Below are 21787 nucleotides of genomic sequence, written 5' to 3'. Positions count from 1 at the left end.
AGTGCTAAAAGATTAGGAGGTTAGAGCAACTCCAACAGCTTTGCTATTCTTATTATGGAGGCCTTTTAGAATTTTTGTAGTAGAAAAATAGACTCCAACAGATGTGCTATTTGGTTTTGTAAAATAGAAAGTTTGCTATCCCTTGATTTTCGTTGGCCATATATAGCCAACCACTGGCACTAGCTATCTGATAGCAAGGCTGTTGTGAACCTCTTCTTTTTTAAGAAGTTATATATTTTACAAAATAGCTAAACATTATATTGGGTAAGAGAGCATTGAAAGAATTATGCTCTTACTGAAATACAAACATCGGTTCCAATTCCAACTTCCAAGGGAAAGGAAGCAAAAATGAAAATGACAAGTGTAGTCTAACTCTATGTACAGTAAGCCCAACAAACGAAGGCAAATTCTTTCAGCTTTTTGCGACGAAAACGAAGGGAAGTTCACTTGCATCAACCAACCAAAGTTCACCGTGTCACTGTCAGGAAACAGGCATAGTAGAATAGTACAGACAGGCTATGCCGTCCGGCCTTCACATCGTCATCTTAGCAATCTTCCAAATCCGCTGCAATCTCAGAAAACTCCACATGGAAACCAGCTAAGCATTCGAGTTATGCACTGTAGCTTCTACTGGCCGCCGTGGCGGTATAGGAGCAATGACCGGTAAACAGCGGCAAGGTGGAGGAACACGATCAGCAGGATGAGCAGGTCATCAACGAATCCAAGGAGCCCCAGCATACCTGCAGGTTGCAGAATCAAGGCCTTGATGTGAGATTAATATAGGATGCTCAGGCAACAGCAGCGACAGGTTTATTAAGATGTTGCCACTTGTTCTTGGGAATATGAAACTTACTTTCAGGAAGAATGTCGACAGGGCTCAGCACATAAATTGCACTCAATGCGACCTACAAGTACGAATTAGTCATCATCTTATCAGATTCATATATGGTCTCATCTCTCACATCCATTGCACTGGGCGATGGTATAAAACTGAGGTGAGGTCAGAAATAGCGCAACCTGTTTGCTTTCCTAATCTTAGTAACTTCCCAGCGTAATACTGACGAGGAATATGAACCAAAAGAATAGTTTGATCCTATAGGACTTACCATCATCATCATCCGTGCCCTGAACACAAGTGGGAGAGTTCGCTGGGGATCCATTAGTTCTCTGAACAGTCTTCGAATGAAGAAGGGTAGGTCTTGCAACCTCTGGATAACAGGAATGTCAAAAACAAAGTAGTTAGATGAAAACCTCCCGCAAGATTATATGGGTAGATGCTAGAGACATACATTTCTAGTTGAAAAAGTAGTCATATTCATTGTATAATTCTGACAGCTGTATCTTAGTTGTATACTTGTATTCCTTATACAACTATGACAGCTCCAATAGCCATATCTGTTATAACATGAAGGCCACATACCTAATGAACCCTACAATTAACAAGGGAATTTCTAACATTCTCTACAAGGAGTGTGAGAGAACATTTTAATTATGTCAGGTCCAAATAAGAACTGCTCCTGATAACAAAGATGATAGCTGAAAGAAAGCAAGTGGTCAAAGTAATTATATGCTAAAAGTACGGTCCATTAAAATCACCATGTCTAAGGCACGTGTACAATAGTCCAATTTCTTGGAGAGATGATTTCCCAATCATATACAGATCCTATAGGGACTGGGGGAGACATGCCAATCAAGGAGCAACAGAGCATGAATTCTGTTTTGAAACAATATGAAACCTTGTCTCGGACCTTGTTTATCAAGGAGTTTGGCCAATGTTTTTTTATGCACTCTAACAATAACAGCAGCATGGAAATATCAAGCGCAGCAACTTTTACCAATCTCAAGTGTCAATTTTATATTTTTATTCTCGAAAGTATAGTGAAGACACCAGATTTCATGGACAACTTTTACCAATCTCAAGTGTCAATTTTATTCTCGAAAGTATAGTGAAGACACCAAATTTCATTGACAGTGTACCAACCTGAGTCAGGCTGCGTGGTGCTCCACCAAATATACAGTTATAGTGTTGAATCTCTCCTAAAATACGGTGAGCTTGTGGATCATCCTCCTGCTCTGATAAAGCAGCAGGCACTAGCAGATTTATAAGGCGGCGACAAATGGGACACTTGCAAGCATGTACAGCAGGGCCATGATGCCAAACACGGATGATGCACTCTCCTGTAAAAGATGATTTTATCACCACATTCAGTAATAGAGAAAACTCCAAGGCTGTAAAGTTGTGTAGGTGTTGCGCAATTTTAAGATGATATTAGTAGTTCGCCAAATTTGGAAAAAGGAGAAAAAGAATCATTTCTTTACATGTATGTCTGGTCATTTCTAGCACACAAGAGCACACACATCTACATGTCTACTTAGATAATACTGAACATGAACACAGTGCAACACAGAAGTTACACAAACTTTCAATAGAAGAAAAGGTAGCCCCATCTTTGTATTGGCTTGTTATTTTTAATAGAAATAGTGATGGGTGATACTGATCCGTAGGGGGCAGCCGTTCTTCTTAACTTCTGCTTCTTATTATTGCTCTAAAAGGCTAAAACCATTCATCCTGTGTTGTCGGGCAGAAGTAACAGCAGAGTTTATTTGGCTAGGCTACCACAAGTATTGTGTTCATCGGTTCCATTCCATGACGCCACCCTTCCAAGATCCGGCCTCTCTTTAGCATCAATTCGTGTTGTCGACAGCTTGACACTATCTACCAACTACCATTACCCTGTCTACTCACCTATAGGATATATATATGCCTCTATTTCAGTACCCTAAACCCTCATTTTGCATCGAATCCTGCAGTTAACTCCTAAGGAGACCCTATGGTAAAGAGGGATCAAGGCCAATTCCAGCACCCTACGCGCGAACCGCAGCAATTTAGCAAACCCACGCATCGGCCGACTGGATTTCCCTCCGCGCAGTCGGATCGAGAGATTGTGGAGAGAACAGCCAAATCTCAAGAAGGGAGAGGAGGAAGTGTAGGAGAAGGGACTTGCCACAAAACCAATGGGAGCAGTTCGCCTGGCACGGGATCCGGAAGCGGTCGTGGCAGACGGAGCAGACGTCGTCCTCCGGCGGCACGGCCGACGCCGAGGAGGAGGAGCTCATCTCTTTCCCTTCCGGTCTCCTTCCGCTCTCTGTCTCTGTGTCCGCCCCCCGGCAGGAACGCGCTTGGCGTGGCGCTGCCCGCGTTATTTTGTGTTCCCCACGTCAAGTCGTCGGCGACTTGCCGACTGGGGTGCTTTGCCCGGCCACTCGGTGAGGTATTATCCGTCGTTGGATACGATGCAAGGACGACGCCCACGCTAAGTAATCCTTCGACGGCCTGATTGTGATTAGGATAATTAAGAAAAAAATACTAACTTCGTTTCCCAAATATAATACTCGCGCTTTTTTACCATTTTATCCGCTTCTGTTTCCTAATGATTTGCCACTTCACGATTTTCATCAGGACATGTATATTTTTCTATTTTCCGTCTAAGAAACATTTAAAAATGTAACCAGTTTAAAACCAGTAACCTCATTTGCTAAATATACTCACACTTTTGACCATCTTATTCGCTTTCGTTTCCAAATACTTTGGCTTGAACTTACCTGCCGAATCTGCTGGTTATTCAATAATGTTGGAGTATAAGTATTAGGCTCATGAGGCCCATGTATGTGACTATATGGCTACCCTTCTAGGATCAGCCCAATTAATGAAAATCACAGTTTGCAACATGGTATCAAGCTAGGGTTTGTCTTCTCCCTCCCTCCCTTCCCAGGCCAGCCGCCAGGTAGCCGCCGCCGCCGGGTCCTCCTCCTCCACCACCAGTCGGCGCCGATCCTCAGGTGGACGCGGGCACCCGAGGCGCGGGCGCGCAGCCCCTGGGCGCAGCCCCCCGAGGCTTGGGCATGGCCCTCCGAGGCGCGGGCGCGCTGCCCCTGGGCGCGGCCCCCCGAGGCACAGGCGCGCCGCCCCTGGGCGCGGCCCCCGAAGCGCGGGCGCGGGCGCGCCGCCCATGGGCGCAGCCCCCCGAGGCTTGGGCGCGGCCCCCCGAGGCGCGGGCGCGCCGCCCCTGGGCGCGGATGCGGCTCTCCTGGACGCCGGCGCTGCCAGTCCTCCAGCCGGTGCTGTCGCTGCTGCTCGCCTTCTCATGGCAGCGGCGGGCACGGTTCCTCCTACAAATGACGTCCAGGCCGCCGAGAACGCCATGCCAGCTGCTACCTTTCCCCCACCATCTCCGCCAAACTCCGCCCTCGCCACTGCTCTCACCGCTGCCCGCGCTGCTGCTGCGGACGGCCATGCACGCATGCGGGCGGCCGCTCTCGCTTGGGAGCGCGAGCGCCATGCAGCCGATGCCCTGGCTCGCAAGATCGCCGAGGCGGAGCAACTGCTAATCCTCCATGCCTCGCACGATGTCGGGGCGACCTCCTCTGGCTCCGGGGACGCGGTCGTCGCCGCCATGCCTGCTGCAGTGGCTGCCGGACTGCGCATGCCACGGGCTGACGTAGCCGGACTGGGCATGTCGCGTGCTGACGCAGCCGCGGCGGTCTTCACTGCACCGCCTCTTGTTCCTCCTCCACCGGCTTACTCATTCATCACCACCGCTAAACCTTCGCCCGCGGCTCCTCCTGCCGCAGGGCTGCGACCAGTTAGTCCTGACTGGATTGCTGACTCGGGCGCCACCTTCCATACCACGCCCGATGCGAGTCTCCTCTCTTCTATCCGTCCTCCCCACCCTTCTTGTCCTTCTTCCAATGGCACCTGCATTCCTGTCTCCTCCGTAGGCACTGCCAATTCCCATGGCTCCTTTCATATCCCTGATGTTCTTGTGGCTCCCGGTATGGTTCACAACCTCCTCTCTATTCGCCGCTTCACGACTGACAACTCTTGTTCGGTTGAGTTCGACCCCTCTGGCCTCACCGTGCGGGAGTTGGCTTCCCGGCGTCCTCTTCTCCGTTGTGACAGCACTGGGCCTCTCTACACCCTTCGTTTCCCGGTTTCCACTGCACCTCCTTTGCCTTCTTATTCCCCCCCTTCGGCATCTGCCTTCACCACCACCTCCTCCACTACGTGGCACCGTCGCCTTGGCCATCCTGGCAGCACTGCTTTGACACAGCTCAGTCGCAGTTCCGCTGTGCCTTGCCCCCGCACTCCTGATGAGCATTTGTGTCATGCATGCCAGTTGGGCCGTCATGTTAGACTTCCTTTCCCTACCTCCTCACATGCGGCTCACATCTTTGATCTTATCTATTGCGACCTGTGGACATCTCCTGTACTTAGTATGTCTGGCTACAAGTACTACTTGGTGGTGGTTGATGACTTCTCCCATTACTCCTGGACTTTTCCCTTGCGTGCCAAGTCCGATACATTCACCACTCTTCGCCACTTCTTTGCATGGGTGTCTACCCAGTTCGGCCTCACCATCAAGGCCGTGCAGTGTGACAACGGGCGTGAGTTTGATAACACCACCGCTCGCTCCTTCTTCCTCTCCTGTGGTGTCCAGTTGCGCATGTCTTGCCCCTACACCTCCCCTCAGAACGGCAAGGCTGAGCGCATGATTCACACCACAAACGATGTCATGTGCACCCTTCTGTTACAGGCCTCGCTTCCCGCTCGCTTCTAGGCTGAGAGCCTCCACACCGCCACCTATCTCCTTAACCGCTTGCCCTCCACAACTTGCCCTGCCCCCACACCACACCATGCTCTTTTCGGTACCCCTCCCCGCTATGATCACCTTCGTGTGTTTGGGTGCGCTTGCTACCCCAACACAGCTGCCACTTCTCCTCATAAGCTTGCCCCCCGTTCTACTCTCTGTATCTTCCTTGGTTACTCCCCTGAGCATAAGGGGTACCGTTGTTTGGACCTCTCTTCTCGTCGTGTCCTCATCTCTCGCCACGTCGTGTTTGACGAGTTGGCATTCCCTTTCTCCACCACCCCCACCTCCACACCTCCTGCTGACCCTGCGGAGGCTTCTTTTTTTCCCACTGACCCGGTGGTTCCGCCACTGTTTCCTCTATACCCTGCAGGTCTTCCTCCGGCACGCTCTCCTGGTGGTCCTTCGAGCCAGGACCCTCCTCCTATACCTAGCACGGCAGAGGCAGCCCCATAGTTTCCTCCACTGCTTCCAGTGGTTGCGCTGCCTCCCGTTGTGCCCGAAGTCGTCGTCCTGATCGCGGGACCGCGCGCCCCGCCTTCACCTCCTCCTCGGCGCTTCGGTGAAAGCCCTAGTTTGGTTTTGGATAATTGATGAAACCCTAAGTACTAACCTCTATGCTAAAGTGTGTGTAGACTTAATGAGGTTGGTACATGCCAAGTGATGGAGCAAGTGATGATCATGGTGATGATGGTGATGACCACAAGATGATCAAGTGCTCAACTTGGAAAAGAAGAAAGAGAAAAACAAACTCTATGGAGATCAAGGCAAAGGTATTGCTTAGGGTTTTGGTTTTAGTGATCAAGACACCATAGAGGTGTGATCACATTTAGGATAGATAGCCGTACTATAAAGAGGGGAATTCTTTGGCTAAGCGGTTATCAAGTGCCACTAGGTGTCATTGTTCATGTGCATGCATTTAGAACCTAGTGAGCTAACTTAACTCCTTCGAAGAAAATGATTGTGAAAATGCTAACACACGTGCACATGTTGGTTTACACATTGTGGTGTTGGCACACTCGCAAGCTCGGCGGGATTCGGCGCTTTTCGAGAAAATGAAGTGCATATTTTCTATTGCGCCGGAGGGAAATTTGGTGAAGTTGCAGGAGTGTTTCTCGCTGAGAAAACACTCACCGGACGCTGGCTTAGTGGCACCGGACGCTGTGTCTGAGCGTCCGGTGTGCAGACAGTGCCTGGCCCAGCTAGGGTAAGGCACCGGACGATAGGCACCGGACGCTGGCTTGAGCGTCCGGTGGTGCGCGTCCGGTGTGAGGGGTTTTTTGCAACCCTCTCTGCGCACGAGTCCGGTGAGCACCGGACCGTCCGGTGCCTAGCGTCCGGTGAGGTCGCGAGTTTGACAAACTCTCTGCGCACGAGTCCGATGAGCACCGGACCGTCCGGTGCCCATCGTCCGGTGGTGCTGTGCAGGCGCGCGTGCGAAGTAGCCGTTGGCGGCAACGGTCGACTTCAAACGGCTAGTGACGCGTGGCGGTCAGCTGAGCACCGGACGCTGGGTGTTGAGCGTCCGGTGGCTCCCTGTGAGCGTCCGGTGCCCCCGAGTTTTGCCCAGTGAAAGAGCCAACGGCTCTATTTGTTTGAGGGGCTATAAATACGTGTTTGGCCGGCTTGGGGCTCAGACTCTTGGCATTCTAACATACTTGACATCCTTGTGAGCCTAAGCAAACTCCTCCCACTCATCTCCTTCATAGATTAAACATCTTTGTGAGATTGGGAGTGATTCCAAGTGCATTTGCTTGAGTGATTGCATCTAGTGGCACTTGGGGATCGATTTGGCTGCGGTTTTCTTGTTACTCTTGGTGGTTGCCGCCACCTAGACGGCTTGGAGCAGCGGAGGAGCTTTGGCACGAGTTGGTGATTGTTCGTGGCCATCTCCCGGTGATTGTGAGAGGTTTGTGCCTACCTCGGCGGAGTGCCAAAGGCAACATTAGTGGATTGCTCGTGTCATTGAGCTACCTCACTTGTGGGTAGGTTCTTGTGGTGTCCTAGTGAGGACGAGGTTCGTGCTACACCTCTTAGCCACCGAACCACCAAGTGTTGGTCGACACAACGGGGACGTAGCGTGCCGGCAAGCACGTGAACCTCGGGAGAAAAATTGCTTGTCTCCATTGTGTTTGTTCATTGGATTTCTCCCGGTGATTGGACTTCATTTTATTGATTGGTTCATCCCCTCTACGCGGTGGTATAAAGATCAAACCTTCTCTCTTACATTCCCGCAAACTAGAGTAGCTTACTTACTTGTATAGAAACTTTAGGTAGCTCTCTAGTGTAAGTAGTGACATAGCTCTTGTGTGCCTAGTGATCTTAACAACTAGAATTGTTGGATAGGTGGCTTGCAAACACCCCTTTAAAGCTAGAGCAAAAAGCTTCGCTTTGTTATTTACTAACCTCTTGCTCTAGTGAGTTTGTAGAATTTTTAAATAGGCTATTCACCCCCCCCTCTAGCCATATTAGGACCTTTCATTCGGCCTCGTCTACCAGCGGCGGCGAGAGCCGGCTCCGCCTCTGCAGCCGGTGTCGCCGGCTCCGTCGCCGCCCTCGGCACCAGCGCTGTCGTCGCCGGTGCGAGCTACGCCGTCGACCCCGCCACCTTCGGCGGAGCACCCGTCCATGCCGCCTCTGGCCCCGACGCGCTCTCGCGCCGAGCCGCCGGTGTACCACCCGCCCTACTTCACCGGGATCCTCGTCACACTCACCCAATGGTGACGAGGCAGGCATCCCAGCCGCGGGCCCTCACCGCCGCTACCTGCGAGACGGGGATCTCTCCGGTACCCTCTTCTGTCCGCGAGGCCTTGTCAGATCCTCACTGGCGCCGCGCGATGGAAGAGGAGTACGCGGCCCTCCTCGCTAACCAGACGTGGGATCTGGTGCCCCGTCCTCCGGCCTCCAACGTCGTCACCGGCAAGTGGATCTGGACGCACAAGCGGCGTGCTGATGGTTCCTTGGAGCGCTACAAGGCTCGCTGGGTCCTCCGGAGCTTCACTCAGCGGCCCGGCATTGACTATGATGAGACCTTCAGTCCAGTGGTGAAGCCAGCTACTGTCCGCACCGTACTATCCGTGGCTCTCGAGCGCTCCTGGCCTGTGCATCAGCTGGATGTCAAGAATGCCTTTCTCCATGGCACTCTGACTGAGACAGTCTACTGCAGTCAGCCGGTCGGTTTCGTGGATTCTTCTCACCCTGACTTGGTCTGCCGGCTCAACAAGTCTCTCTACGGTCTCAAGCAGGCGCCTCGGGCGTGGTATTCTCGGTTCTCTACCTTCCTACAGACTCTTAGGTTCACGGAGGCCAAGTCCGACACCTCACTGTTCATATACCACCATGGGGGTGAGACTGCTTACCTGCTCCTCTATGTGGATGACATTGTTCTCACCGCGTGCAGCGAGTCACTGCTCCAACGCATCATTACCACTCTCCAGAAGGAATTTGCTATGAAGGATCTTGGTCTGCTCCATCACTTCCTCGGTGTCACTGTTGAGCCCCAACCTTCAGGCTTGTTCCTCCACCAGCGGCAGTTCACTTGTGACATTCTAGAGCGAGCAGGGATGACTGACTGCAAGTCTTGTTCTACTCCGGTCGATACCCAGGGCAAGCTGTCAGAGGCAGAGGGTCCAATGCTTGGGCCAGAGGACTCTACCGCCTACCGGAGTCTTGCTGGCGCGCTCCAGTACCTCACCTTCACACGGCCTGACATCACCTACGCCGTGCAGCAGCTATGCCTCTACATGCATGCTCCGCGGGAGCCCCACCTTGCTGCTATGAAGCGGATCCTCCGATACCTCCGTGGCACTCTCGGCTATGGGCTGCTCCTCAGCCGGTCCTCCTCTGCCGAGCTGGTTGTCTACACCGACGCTGATTGGGCGGGCTGCCCGGACACCCGCAGGTCCACCTCCGGCTACGCTGTCTTCCTGGGCGGCAACCTTGTCTCGTGGTCGTCTAAGCGACAGCCGGTGGTCTCACGCTCCAGTGCCGAGGCGGAGTACCGCGCCGTTGCCAATGGCGTGGCCGAGGCCGCTTGGCTCCGCCAGCTCCTGGGTGAGCTTCACTGCCCCCTCGCCAGGAGCTCGCTTGTCTACTGCGACAACGTCAGCGCCGTCTATCTTTCCACCAACCCTGTGCAGCACCAGCGGACCAAGCATGTGGAGATCGACCTGCACTTCGTCCGCGACCATGTGGCCATCGGCGACGTCCGGGTCCTCCACGTCCCGACCACCTCACAGTTTGCGGACATCTTCACCAAGGGCCTCCCTTCCTCGACTTTCGCCGAGTTTCGTTCCAGCCTCAACGTCACCGGTGGCTAGTTGTGGCTGGGGGGTATTGTGTGTTATGTGTTTTCCTTCTTGTCCAGTCTTGAACTCCGCTGCGCCGGTAGTCTAGACTGTGGGGGGTGTTGGAGTATAAGTATTAGGCCCATGAGGCCATGTATGTGACTATATGGCTACCCTTCTAGGGTCAGCCCAATTAATGAAAATCACAGTTTGCAACAAATAATATTTTTCTCTCACAATAAATCATTATTCAAGAGTGTTTTCCTCTCCCAATAAATCAGCGAACAGAGCTTTCAACCATGGATTATTAGCCAAGCGAACAGTACAGACCGTGATAAAAAAAAGAACTTTTAACAGCAAGATGTACACGATTTCAATTCACCTCAGGCCACTGAGGATTTCTTTTGAAAGAAATTTATTGATTGACTGTAATATTGCATCTGCACTACAATGTTTCTTAGTGATCCAGTACAAGCCGAAACTATAAGCCAGGTGCATCGCACAAGTTCAGAACAACAGTTTCAAAGCAGTACTGTTCACCGAAATAGTGGCCATTTGGTGTCACCCATTGCATAAGAGATGATGTTCTTTTTCAGTGGTGATATGTACTGGGCACCGTGGAACGCAGCAGCTCTCACTACATTAAGGGGCCCAAAATCCACAGAGTACATCTTCTGGAAACCATCTAGCACTGCTGTCATCGCCACATTGGCAGCCTTCCGGTCCTTCTCATACCGTTGTAGCAAAGTCAGCTGCCAAAAGAAAAGAACAATTTAAAATAGCATTAATTATGGTTCAACTAGAAATCTAGAACCGGCAATATGATCAACACTAAAATTCATACCCACCATGAGTCATAAGAATGGTTCAGGTGCGATGCAACTCTAAAGTTCCAAAATTAAATTTCAAAGGGAAAGGCTAAAAAGAAACAGAAATAGATACTTACGTCCCCAACATCTGAGCCCACAGAAACTCCTTCAGCAATAACTTTTGCTAAAGCAGCAGCATCACCAAAGCCCAAGTTGACGCCTTGGCCGGCTAAGGGGTGGACAGTATGAGCAGCGTCTCCAACTAATGCTAGCCTTTTGGAAACATAATCATGGGAATGCATCAATGACAACGGAAATGCCATTCTCTCAGAAACTACACCGGTTGCTTTCGGTGGTACTTCAAAGCATTCCCTTGTAGATGCTGCAGTGTTCCCAATGCCAGAAAAGAACTGTTCCATGTAACGGTCAAGAGCAGTAGAGCGAGGATGTGGACCATAACCAAAATCCAATGCGTGATTCACCGACTTCACAAACTCTTCAGGGCTCATTGACTTATGGCGCAGTGATTCCTCTGGGCTCATTGTCCATACAATGTTGCTGAAGTTGTTGCCTATCGGAAGTAGTGCAATTGGACCAGAAGGGAGAAACCTCTGCCATGCACAATCATTTTCCACAACATGCTCTACTGTACAGATAATTGCACTTTGCGGATAATTCCACCCAGTTGTTTTTATGCCTGCAATCTGTCTAACATTGGACTTTGAACCATCAGCTCCTATCTGCAACAAAGTTTAAATAGGACTAGCAGATTGAGGAATGAAGCAAAACAAAGGTCAAAGTAATGCAAAAGAAGATAAATAAGAAATTACCACCAATTTGGAATATAAACTCTGTCCATCACTGAGGTCAAGTTTAACTAAATTACTGCGATGTAACTCTTCTGTAGTATGACCAACAGATAATGGTTCACTTGACGTTGGTTTCATTCCTGCTTGTCTGCTCTTCAACGGGAAAGTAAGAGACACCAATCTGGTAGGATATATCACATTTTCAATATCATCCAATTCTTCCTGTTGAGGGAGAAATTTTTAAGTGTCAAACAAAGTTGATTATTTTTACCAAAAAGAAAGGCACGATAACAAGAGTGGGAATCTGGGTTGCACGACACCAAATTATCAAATTCCTCTGCTCTTGGCTATCTGGGATTATCTTATTTTACTGCATACCTGTAAGCACATCATATTTTAAGAAAAATGTTGTATTTGTACTGTTTACAACTAACATAAGAGAAATATATGGTCTTTAGGCAGCACAAAAGCAAACACAACCTTTTGCCATGACAAATACATCATAAGATTTACTGTGATACCTATAATGCATAAACAACATGGGCAATACAATTCACTATGATTTTTAAAAGTTAAAGAAAAGACAAACCTGTAAACGTAAGAGCAGCGAGTTGCAAAGCACCTTGTTCTCCACCACACATCTAAGCAACACAAACACAAAAAGGAAGATATGGCCACTGACAAAAAAGATAAGTAGATAAAAAATAATGACAGCTTTTATTAAAGCATACCCAAGGTATTCTTTGCCCACATCTCTTGCATTATACCTCGTGTATCCAAGCCCAGTGTAATCCCACACCTGCCAGTTGTAAGTAAAACATCCAGTATTGTAGTTATTACCAAAGTGGAGCATCAATTTCATTGTGTGTTTGCATGGAAAATAACAGAGAAAAAGGGCCAGAGAAAAAAAAAATAGAAGGCAAATACTGATGCATGCCCATATGGTTAGGTGATAGTTGTACTTTTCCACAATATACACATTGACACTCTGGCGTGCCTAGATGATACAAAAACATCTATTGTAAACCAGCAATCTTCCAAAAAGACATAAGCTCCTGTTTTATGCCATCAGATATAGTAAGCAGAAACATGAATGCACAATAGAACTATAATACTATCTCTATGCTCAAATTGTAAATTGAGCTGGACAGCCTTTTGAAAACCTGAGGCTTCCATGCTCCACTGGTATTGCTAGCATAACGTAAAGCACACAAATGATAACTTCAATTGTCAGTTAACATAGTACTCCCTCTATTTCAAATTGTAAGTCATTCCAAGAATCTTGGAGAGTCAAACTTTTTTATGTTTGACCAAATTTATATTATAAAATAATAATTATTATGGTACTAACTAAGTATCATTAGATTCTTTCTTAATTATATTTTTTATAGTATACTCACTTTACGTTACAAATCTTAGTATTTTTCTCTATAATTTTGGTCAAACGTGAAAATGCTTTGACTCTCCAAGATTCTTGGAATGACTTACAATTTGGAATGGAGGGAGTACAAACTTGTCACTAACTTGGCATATGATCAGCAATGCTCAAAAGGTCAAAATGCAAGTACACCAAGATGTGTTTGGTCAAAAGAGACAAAAGGTAACCATAATAAACAATGAACATACACATCAAATAAATTGTTTATATAGATAGAAGCATGTTATGTCCTCACCTGCATTTTACCAAAGAAAGCATGTCTTTGCTGTTGAACATGCTCCCAGGCACCAATATCTGCCACATTAATGCGACACACGCATGAGGAATATTACCAATAACGCTATTATTTCTGGTAGCAATAGCAAAACAAGCCATGCACTTATAAAAATGGAAAAGTATCATTCTTAAACTATGGTGAACAGAGACATTCCAATGGACACAAAAAAAAAGAACATTAAACAACAACGGATGGCAACTTTGTCACTGTTACAGTTACAGTAGTGAAATGTACACAACTAGATGTCTAAACTGGTGACCTGAAAGAAAACTGGTAGTGTTGCCACTGCCATAATGAAACAGAAACAATCGAAGAACAACACAACAATCAAATTGCTAACAACAACAGATGGTAAATTTGTCATTTGCTGTGATGAGGCTCAAACTATGAGGACTGGTGGATCAATAAAGAGTGACAGAGTTGTTGGCATGTTTGTTTCTTATTAAGTTCTGGCATATCACCAATATAGCCCACGGGATAGGAAACTGAGAAAACATTGGATGGAGTAACTTTGATAAAGTATATAGAAAAATACATCAAATTAGTCTACCAAATTTGCCATGAAACATTTCCTAATAGTATATTTATTTGGTATCATAGATGTTAATGTATTTTTTAAAAAACTAGGTCAAAATTAGTAAAATTTGACTTAGGACAAAGCTAAAATGAACTATAATTTGGAACGAAGAGAGTATGAAAGAAATGGTTTGCATATTCATTTAGCAAGCATCTGTGACAGTCAAATCTTTTCAGCAAACTTGTGGCAAGTTATGGATAGAAAACAGGTGAATGACAGCTGGGTTCAGGATACTCCAGGGATGATAAACCATGGCAGGCTCGAACTGTGAACCAAACGCTGACTAAAGTTGGTTGAGCTACTTTCCCCGTACGTCTAATGCGGTCATATGGTATAGTAGATCAAACATAATTGTGTAAATATCTGTGTAAACAACACGAGAGGTCAATCTAAATGAATGCCACCTAAACACACAAGACAAACTTGAATCCAAATACTGTTGCAGGATGAAATACAGCTGGAATTAAGTATGATGATACACGTATTTGGTTCAGAATCATACCTTTGAAGAAGGACATGGTTGCAGGGGTAACAGTACTGACCCTAGAATCGGGTATACTGTTTTTATCCAGGTAACCTCTTGACTTCAACGCTGGATTGCTATCGATAATAGCGACTCTAAGATGTTTTGTTAATGGCATATTGGCTGCATACAGGACATACAAGCGTGTGAGAAATTACAACTTTAATGCATTACATCACATACAAGCAACAATTGTATGGTAAATACTTAACAAACTATAAATAGGTTTTGGGTGTGATACTATTTCTGATCAAAAGATGCAACAAGGGAAGGAATGTTCCGAGCATCAATAGCCAAGAAACAATAAACACAAGGCGTCTGTGGCTGCGGTTGTGCTCTGTGTGCACAGACTAGGACCTTGACTGATTTGAATCGCTTTATGGTAATAAAGCAGGGGAAACCTTTTTATTCAAAAAAAAAAAAACACAAGGCGTCAAACTCTTCAACGTTGTAAACAGAGGAGAGCACACGAACAGCAATACCTACACAGTGCACAAGCGACTGCCAAGCCCACCATGCCTCCACCAACAATAGCAACGTCGAGCACATCAGGCGGAGCCTTCACGCCAGCAACCTTCTCGGTGTGATCCTACGCGTTCATTGAGAGAGTCAGTACCAGGACACGCGCTTGAGCCACGGAACCGTAACTCCGGACGCAGCAATCACAAGTCAGCACCCGAAACGATGCATTCCCCTGAATGCCTAAACCCTACAGCAGGAGCGAAACACAGAGGCACACGGGAGGCAGAGTGTTCGGGATGAGTACCTGCGACCTGCGCGCCCCGGAGTCCGGCGCGTCGCAGAAGGCCCTGGCGAGCGGCCGGATCCGGTTCACCGCCGCCGCGAAGCATCTGCGCGGGAGGAGAGAAGACGCTAGAGAGCCCGGGAGAGACGGAAATCTCAGAGCGGAAGGGACTGGAGGAGGGGTAGATGACGCGCGCGCTTTACCTTCGCCTGGAGAGCATGGCGGAGACGGCGGGGGTGCGCGTCTGTGCCGTCGGTCGTCGGCGACGAGGCCACAAGGGGAGGAGAGGGGAAGAGAGGAGCGGCGCGCGCGTGGAGGGCTCCTGCGCCGCGCAACGGTGTGCGGTGAGGGGATTTCGGCCTGCTACTCTGCTAGGTTGGGCTGGGCTCCGGGTTTACAGCTACGCGCCTACCTACGCCTGATGGGCTGACTCTGCGTGCACGGGGATGCGCAGCTTTCAGATGATGTCACGCCCTATCGTGGGCCCGCCATGGCTAGTGGTCAAGGCACTATTAGCCCATGGTAAAATGTGGCCACGAGTCAAAGAAACCTGGCGACAGGATAACTGCCAAATCAGGAGCATATATACGGTGAAATCCACTTGGGTCAACTGTCAATGTGACAAGTGGTGTTTTATTCTAAATATTTTTTCCCGTTTTTATGAATACAAAGGATGTTTTGGCGATCTTTTTAGGTAGGTGCGGTATATTTAACTATTTATTATCATCTTTATAGATAGTCATGGGCATTTAGGTTAGTGGCTGGTACATTGGAGGTTCGAATTGGCTCACGTCAGCGAGAACGGCAAAAGCTCAGTGTTGTTCTATCTTCGATGAGAAGTATATAATCCCCTGTAAAATTAGAGTCTGTTTGGCATTGCTCACGAGTTGTTTTTTTTTCCAAACACTTTTTTTAAAACACGGTGAAGCTATTTTTTTATCTTCTCACAAAAATCTGAGTTGGTATGAAGCTGAAAAAAAAGTAGCTTATCTTAGCTTTCTCATTCATTTCTTTTTTTCATCCATGCATTAAGCTGTTTTGCCAAACAACCTTTTTAAAACAGCTCAGCTTTACTTAGAAAGTTGCTTATAAAGCTCTTTTTTAAAAAAACTTGCAGTGCCAAACATGGCCTATCACTCGCAAACAGAGTCATCCACGATCCATAAGGATGGTAAAGTAAAATATTTTTTTGTGCATATGTGTAAGTAGAAACTAAGGTTAGTCTCGAGTTCTAACATACTCATTAACTAGGAGGGTCCACTGTATGTTACCGTGGGTATGAAAAAAGAATATAAATATATTAGAATGTTAATCACTAAGAATCATATATGTATGTTGTTGATAATGCAACAATATATGTTAATAAATGATGTTGTTTGCTAATATAATAGCTTCAATGAAGATATAATAGCATGTGATAGTTTAATGTCTCATTGGATGTTGATGTGGACGCTTTGCATGCGCGAGATAGTTGAATGTGTTATGTGCTAGTGGGATGTTCTAGTAGATGCTAATATGGACACTTTGCATGGCAAGAGAAATAACTAGTGGAGTTTATCTTTATAAGAGATATAGATTAGATATTTTAAGTTTTTTTCTAATGCAAAATAGTCGATAAGAAACATAGAGAAGATGCATCTTATGCATGATAATATCTTGTGGGTTGTTGCACAAAATCTAGTATCTCGAGCGAACTCTCGTACCTTTGGCGGTTTTCCTGTGTCGCGTCACGATATGCAATGTGCTATGGATTGGTGGCAAAGCACATATAGAATTCGCTACAAAAGTCGTCTAACAGGGTATTCCTGCATATGAGAACACTGTGATGGAGAAGATCATAGCCAAAATAGGATTCGTGAGAGGAAAATATTGTTTAAATTTTGTCAGAAAAAAATATTGTTCGTTCGCAGAAAAGTACCGCTAAGTAATGGAGCAAAAGAGGGTCATAGCTCAAGCATGATATGTCTCATGTTGGCATTTTTCCGTAGGGCTTACTCAGCTAATCTGAAGAAACGTTTTGACTTAGGATTCAATCAATCCTCTTTTATTCCTTTTAATCCCCACTAAGCCAAATATAGTAAGGTCTAAACGGTAGTGTCTTTACAGTCGCAGAATACCCTGGAGCAACAGTCAAACCACACGTCGAAACTGCTGCGTGTTTCAAGGTAACCTGAAGTCTCATGCACCATCACAACTGAATCGCCGCGTGCTGTCTTTAACAACAACGGCCAGGGCTAAACCCCTGATCAGATTCACACCAGTAATAAATTACTCCTACAGTACTAAGCACAGGCTGCAGGTTAAACCTCGCTCCGACCATATATATATTGCCGGCACCGGCAGAAGGCAGAAGGCAGAAGGCAAGGCAAAGCCAAGCCATCCCCCCTCCTCTGGCTCCCTGCCTCTTTCACACGGAGCACTAGTAGCAGAGTCGACGCGAGACATTCGTTCCCTTGTCGCTTGGCATGGCCATCCCGCTACCGGGGAAGGCGCTGCCGCGGCATGACGTGAGTAAGGGCGGCGGCCAGGCGGACGCCGACGACGCGGCGGCGTGGCCGGGCGGCGACGACGACCAGCCGTCGGTGGTGGCGGAGCTGCGCGCGCTGTGGGGCATGGCGGCGCCGATCACGGCGCTCAACTGCGTGGTGTACCTGCGCGCGATGGTGTCCGTGCTCTGCCTCGGCCGTCTGGGCCCGCTGGACCTGGCCGGCGGCGCGCTCGCCATCGGCCTCACCAACATCACGGGCCACAGCGTGCTGTTCGGCCTCGCGTCGGGGCTGGAGCCGCTGTGCGCGCAGGCGTTCGGGTCCCGGAACCACGAGCTCCTGACGCTGTCCGTCCAGCGCGCCGTGCTGCTGCTCTTCCTCGCCGCCGTGCCCATCGCGCTGCTGTGGCTCAACGTGGGGCCCATCCTGGTGGCGCTCGGGCAGGACCCCACCATCTCGGCGCACGCCGCGTCGTACGCCGCGTTCGCGCTGCCGGACCTGGCTGCCGGCGCCGTGCTGCAGCCGCTGCGGGTGTACCTCCGGTCGCAGGGCATCACGCGGCCCATGGCGGCGTGCTCCGCGATCGCCGTGGTGCTGCACGTCCCGCTCAACGTGGCGCTCGTCTTCGGCATGGGCCTCGGCGTGCGCGGCGTCGCCGCGGCGCAGGCGCTCACCAACACCAACATGCTGCTGTTCCTGCTCGCCTACATCCGCTGGGCGCGCGCCTGCGAGGGCACCTGGAAAGGATGGGCCCGGCCGGCCGCCGTCGCCAGCGGCCTCCCCGCGCTCGCCAGCCTCGCCGTGCCCAGCTGCGTCGGCGTCTGCCTCGAGTGGTGGTGGTACGAGGTCGTCACCGTGCTCGCTGGATACCTCCCCAACCCCGCCGCCGCCGTCGGCGCCGCCGGGGTGCTCATCCAGACCACCAGCCTCATGTACACCGTGCCCATGGCGCTCGCCGCCTGCGTATCCACCCGGGTAAGCACCATGGCCTCTCTCTCCTCCATCGATAGATAGATATATATCACCCTCAAACATGGATCGACGAAAACGAAAAACCGATCGTATTCGTGTATACGCCGAGATCTTTAATTTGCACCAGATTTTATTTGGATTGGGTTTTGGATCGGGTCCATAGATTTGCTTTCGCCAGGTTCACATCGCGGTCGAACGCAGGACCGGCGTTTTGCTCGTCGGTCCGCGGCGAGGCCGTGATTTTTCAGCTATCACCATGCATGCATGCCACGGAACTTTGACTACTTGTACCCAGACAAGTGACTTATTAGCAGTACTACTGTCACGGCGGTGTCACACGAAGTTTTGTTTTCCCATTTGTTTATTCTTTTCCTGACGTGGACCAAAACTCAAAGATTTTTCTTTGACGATTCGTAAATCAGGATCCTGTACATTTCTCTCTCTTTTTTTTTAAAGATTCCCCTCTCTTTGATTTTTGACATGTCCTGTTCCTGAACGATGCATTTCTAGCAAATTTTAGCATGCAATTCAGAGCCATCGCAGAGTTTTAGTTGTACCTAGTATACTAGTACTAGCATGTGGTAAAGCTACTCTCTTTTTCTTGCCAAAGTAATAATAAAGCAACAATTTTGTGCATGGTGAGTCTGCTTCCTCCTATTGCCATCCTTGGGCATCTCAAATTGGTCTCCACATGTGTGGTGCACTATTTCATATATTCTACTTTGTGCTACCACGTCAAAGTACATGCACTCCTTCCATGCATACATAATGTAAGGCCTTGTTTAGTTCCGAAAAAATTTCGGATTTCGCTATTGTAGCACTTTCGTTTTTATTTGACAAATATTGTCAAATCATAAACTAACTATGATCAAAAGATTCGTCTTGTGATTTACAGATAAACTGTGTAATTAATTTTTATTTTCGTCTATATTTAATGCTTCATGCATGTGTCACAAAATTCGATGTAACGGAGAATCTTGAAAACTTTTTGGATTTCGGGGTGAACTAAACAAGGCCTAAATATAAGTAGGCTCCAACCAAAAGGAAGGCCTGCCTTTTCAATTTTTCAATTGAAGAATGTAACAGCGTGAAACATGGTGTGCCCATCCATGTTTTCATGTCTGTAAAGCTTATGAAACACGCAGGTAACCATGTCGGTTCCCATGTTTGGTAGATTCGCAGGTGCCTCATTTTAACCCCGCGCAGCCCATGGCGGTCACTCCGATTTTTACAGCAGGGGAAAACGACGATGGCACGTTGGTGGATGGCCTTCTCATGTCACTGTGTGGGTGTGCTGCGCAGTGTTTGCATTGCAGCACATGAGCACAGTGACAGGCACTGGTGGCTGCCATGAAAAGATTAGTGCGCAGAGCACGAGCCGTCTGCAACTCGCTGTAACACACTGTTGGGCTTCGTTTTTTACCCTGTTGAGTTCCAAGAACAGACAAGAATGGCTCGCACGCCAACCATCGGAGAACAGCAGCAAAGATCTCGGCACAGCTGCGTCCACTGTAGCTCCACTGTTTTGTATACGTACTATGGTCGCTGACCGTGGCCATGCCCATGCATGCAGGTGGGCAACGAGCTAGGCGCCGGGAAGCCTCGGCGAGCGCGGATGGCGGCGCTGGTGGCGCTGTGGTGCGCGCTGGCGATCGGCGTGGTGCACGTGGCGTGGACGGTGGCGCTGAGCAGGCGGTGGGTGGAGCTGTTCACGACGGAGGCCGGCGTGGTGCGGCTGGCGTCGGCGGCGATGCCCGTGGTGGGTCTGTGCGAGCTGGGCAACTGCCCGCAGACGACGGGGTGCGGCGTGCTCCGGGGCACGGCGCGCCCGGCCGTGGGCGCGCGCATCAACCTCCTCTCCTTCTACCTGGTGGGCACCCCCGTGGCGGTGTACCTGGCGTTCGGCGCCCCGGGCGTCGGGTTCCGGGGCCTCTGGTACGGCCTCCTGTCGGCGCAGGCGTCGTGCGTGGCGCTCGTCCTCGCCGCCGTCGTGTGGCGCACCGACTGGCGCGTCGAGGCCATGCGCGCCAAGAAGCTGGCCGGGCTGGAGCTCGCTCATCCAGTCCCAACAACGACCGCCGCTGATGACGCCGACGACGCCGCCGAGGAGAGGAAGCGCCTCGTGGTGGCCGGCACCGGCGAGCCGGCGGCGGAGGGTGGTGTGTAGTAGTTGAGTAGTAGTGGTAGGTAAGGTAGCGACAGTGCATGTAGCAGCTGGATGATGACAGCGACCCGACGTGCGTGCGTGCAGGGTCGCCGTCGTCGCCGGAGCCACGCCTGTCCACCCAGACCCAGCATCAATGGACGCAACGGATCATAGACGATCGAGTTGCTTGTGGCTTTTCGCTGCTGCCTAGCTCGCTGGCTATAGACTAGTAGTATTGCTTTGTGTGGCGTGCAGTGCAGTGCAGGGGCCTGGACGCCTGTGCGATGGTGGTGGTGGCTGCTGTCGCGGCGCGCAACTAGCTAGGAGGAGTAGGAGTAGCTAGCTAGCGCCGGCAAGTGGTGGCCATGCATGTTGTAGTAGTTGTTGTTGCACCCAATCCATCCATCGACGGATCGATCGACCGACGCCGACCTGGTTCATTGGCGCCGGCCGGCCGGGAAAATGACCTAGCTAGCGATCCTTCCGAGCTAGTGGCCACCCCGGGCGGCAGGACGGCCAGGGTGTTCTTCCAGAGGCCGGCACGCGGCGCGGCGCGGCGTATGCGATGAGCGTCTCGTTCGCTGGCAACCCACCCAGCTGGTGGACGGATTGGAGATGGCTTTGGGGGAAAGCGGCTTTGCGATATTCTTCTCCTTCCCCTTTTGGGAGGACAGGCATCCCGCGCCGTCGCTCTCGCCTTTTTCATCTCGGAGCGTCGTGTCGCCGCCGGTACGGTGTCTGTTATTGCCTCGCGGGCGCGCGCGCGGCTGGATCGGCGCTCGGCCCGCGGTTTTCTCCGCGACTCGACAGCCGCGCGACGTCTTCTTGTTGTATCGTATCGATCGCTAGCTAATTAAATGCTTCGTCGTCGTCGCAACGGCCGGACTGGACTCGATCGACTGCTCTAGCCAGGCCAGGCGTCGCCGTCGCCGTTTTGCAATGCATTGGTTGCCGCCTCTTGCTTGCCGGGCGGACTGGGCTGCCGTGGCCAGGCATCTCGTGTCGTGCGTGCTGCTTTGACCATGACGAGCCGCTGTTAGGCGTCCACGTCGAGCGTTCGCCGTGGTCGCG

At 49.9% G+C, this 21787-nt stretch overlaps 3 protein-coding genes across 5 annotated transcripts; 1 reads left to right on the top strand and 2 right to left on the bottom strand.

Annotated features, from left to right (window-relative positions):
• Positions 234–3258, bottom strand: LOC8079656 (E3 ubiquitin-protein ligase RNF170). Its single transcript, XM_002463514.2, has 5 exons — positions 3006–3258; positions 1982–2178; positions 1107–1208; positions 854–905; positions 234–740 (listed from the first exon to the last, which is right to left on the bottom strand). Exons 1-5 carry the CDS (start codon positions 3115–3117, stop codon positions 628–630), a joined length of 576 nt encoding a protein of 191 aa, XP_002463559.1. The 5' UTR covers positions 3118–3258; the 3' UTR covers positions 234–627.
• Positions 10270–15474, bottom strand: LOC8080177 (ubiquinone biosynthesis monooxygenase COQ6, mitochondrial). 3 transcript variants are annotated; one of them, XM_002463512.2, is made up of 10 exons: positions 15316–15474; positions 15134–15218; positions 14854–14956; positions 14347–14490; positions 13226–13284; positions 12284–12351; positions 12142–12193; positions 11574–11774; positions 10881–11483; positions 10270–10686 (listed from the first exon to the last, which is right to left on the bottom strand). In XM_002463512.2, exons 1-10 carry the CDS (start codon positions 15330–15332, stop codon positions 10471–10473), a joined length of 1548 nt encoding a protein of 515 aa, XP_002463557.1. In that variant the 5' UTR covers positions 15333–15474; the 3' UTR covers positions 10270–10470. The 3 variants fall into 3 exon arrangements, with proteins under 3 accessions (XP_002463557.1, XP_021307548.1, XP_021307549.1); XM_021451873.1 differs by having other exon boundaries at positions 14850–14956; positions 15316–15361; XM_021451874.1 differs by lacking the exon at positions 15134–15218 and having other exon boundaries at positions 14850–14956; positions 15316–15450.
• On the top strand, positions 17165–21141 carry LOC8080176 (protein DETOXIFICATION 54). Its single transcript, XM_002466083.2, has 2 exons — positions 17165–18573; positions 20144–21141. Exons 1-2 carry the CDS (start codon positions 17578–17580, stop codon positions 20735–20737), a joined length of 1590 nt encoding a protein of 529 aa, XP_002466128.1. The 5' UTR covers positions 17165–17577; the 3' UTR covers positions 20738–21141.

The sequence above is a fragment of the Sorghum bicolor genome, chromosome 1, assembly GCF_000003195.3.
Source record: "Sorghum bicolor cultivar BTx623 chromosome 1, Sorghum_bicolor_NCBIv3, whole genome shotgun sequence".
Lineage (NCBI taxonomy): Eukaryota > Viridiplantae > Streptophyta > Magnoliopsida > Poales > Poaceae > Sorghum > Sorghum bicolor.
This window is presented reverse-complemented; position numbering and strand designations above follow the sequence as displayed.

What these genes read in the sequence shown, in the direction of transcription:
- LOC8079656 (XM_002463514.2), bottom strand. Translation starts at nt 3,117, where the DNA reads ATGAGCTCCTCCTCCTCGGCGTCGGCCGTGCCGCCGGAGGACGACGTC. An exon ending in CTGCTCCCATTGGTTTTGTG is followed by an intron (nt 2,179 to 3,005) that starts GCAAGTCCCTTC and finishes CATCTTTTACAG; the next exon opens with GAGAGTGCATCATCCGTGTT. An exon ending in TGTCGACATTCTTCCTGAAA is followed by an intron (nt 741 to 853) that starts GTAAGTTTCATA and finishes TGCAACCTGCAG; the next exon opens with GTATGCTGGGGCTCCTTGGA.
- LOC8080177 (XM_002463512.2), bottom strand. An exon ending in GGCAGTCGCTTGTGCACTGT is followed by an intron (nt 14,491 to 14,853) that starts GTAGGTATTGCT and finishes TCCTGTATGCAG; the next exon opens with CCAATATGCCATTAACAAAA. An exon ending in AACCATGTCCTTCTTCAAAG is followed by an intron (nt 13,285 to 14,346) that starts GTATGATTCTGA and finishes TTAATGTGGCAG; the next exon opens with ATATTGGTGCCTGGGAGCAT.
- LOC8080176 (XM_002466083.2), top strand. Translation starts at nt 17,578, where the DNA reads ATGGCCATCCCGCTACCGGGGAAGGCGCTGCCGCGGCATGACGTGAGT. An exon ending in CCGCCTGCGTATCCACCCGG is followed by an intron (nt 18,574 to 20,143) that starts GTAAGCACCATG and finishes CCATGCATGCAG; the next exon opens with GTGGGCAACGAGCTAGGCGC.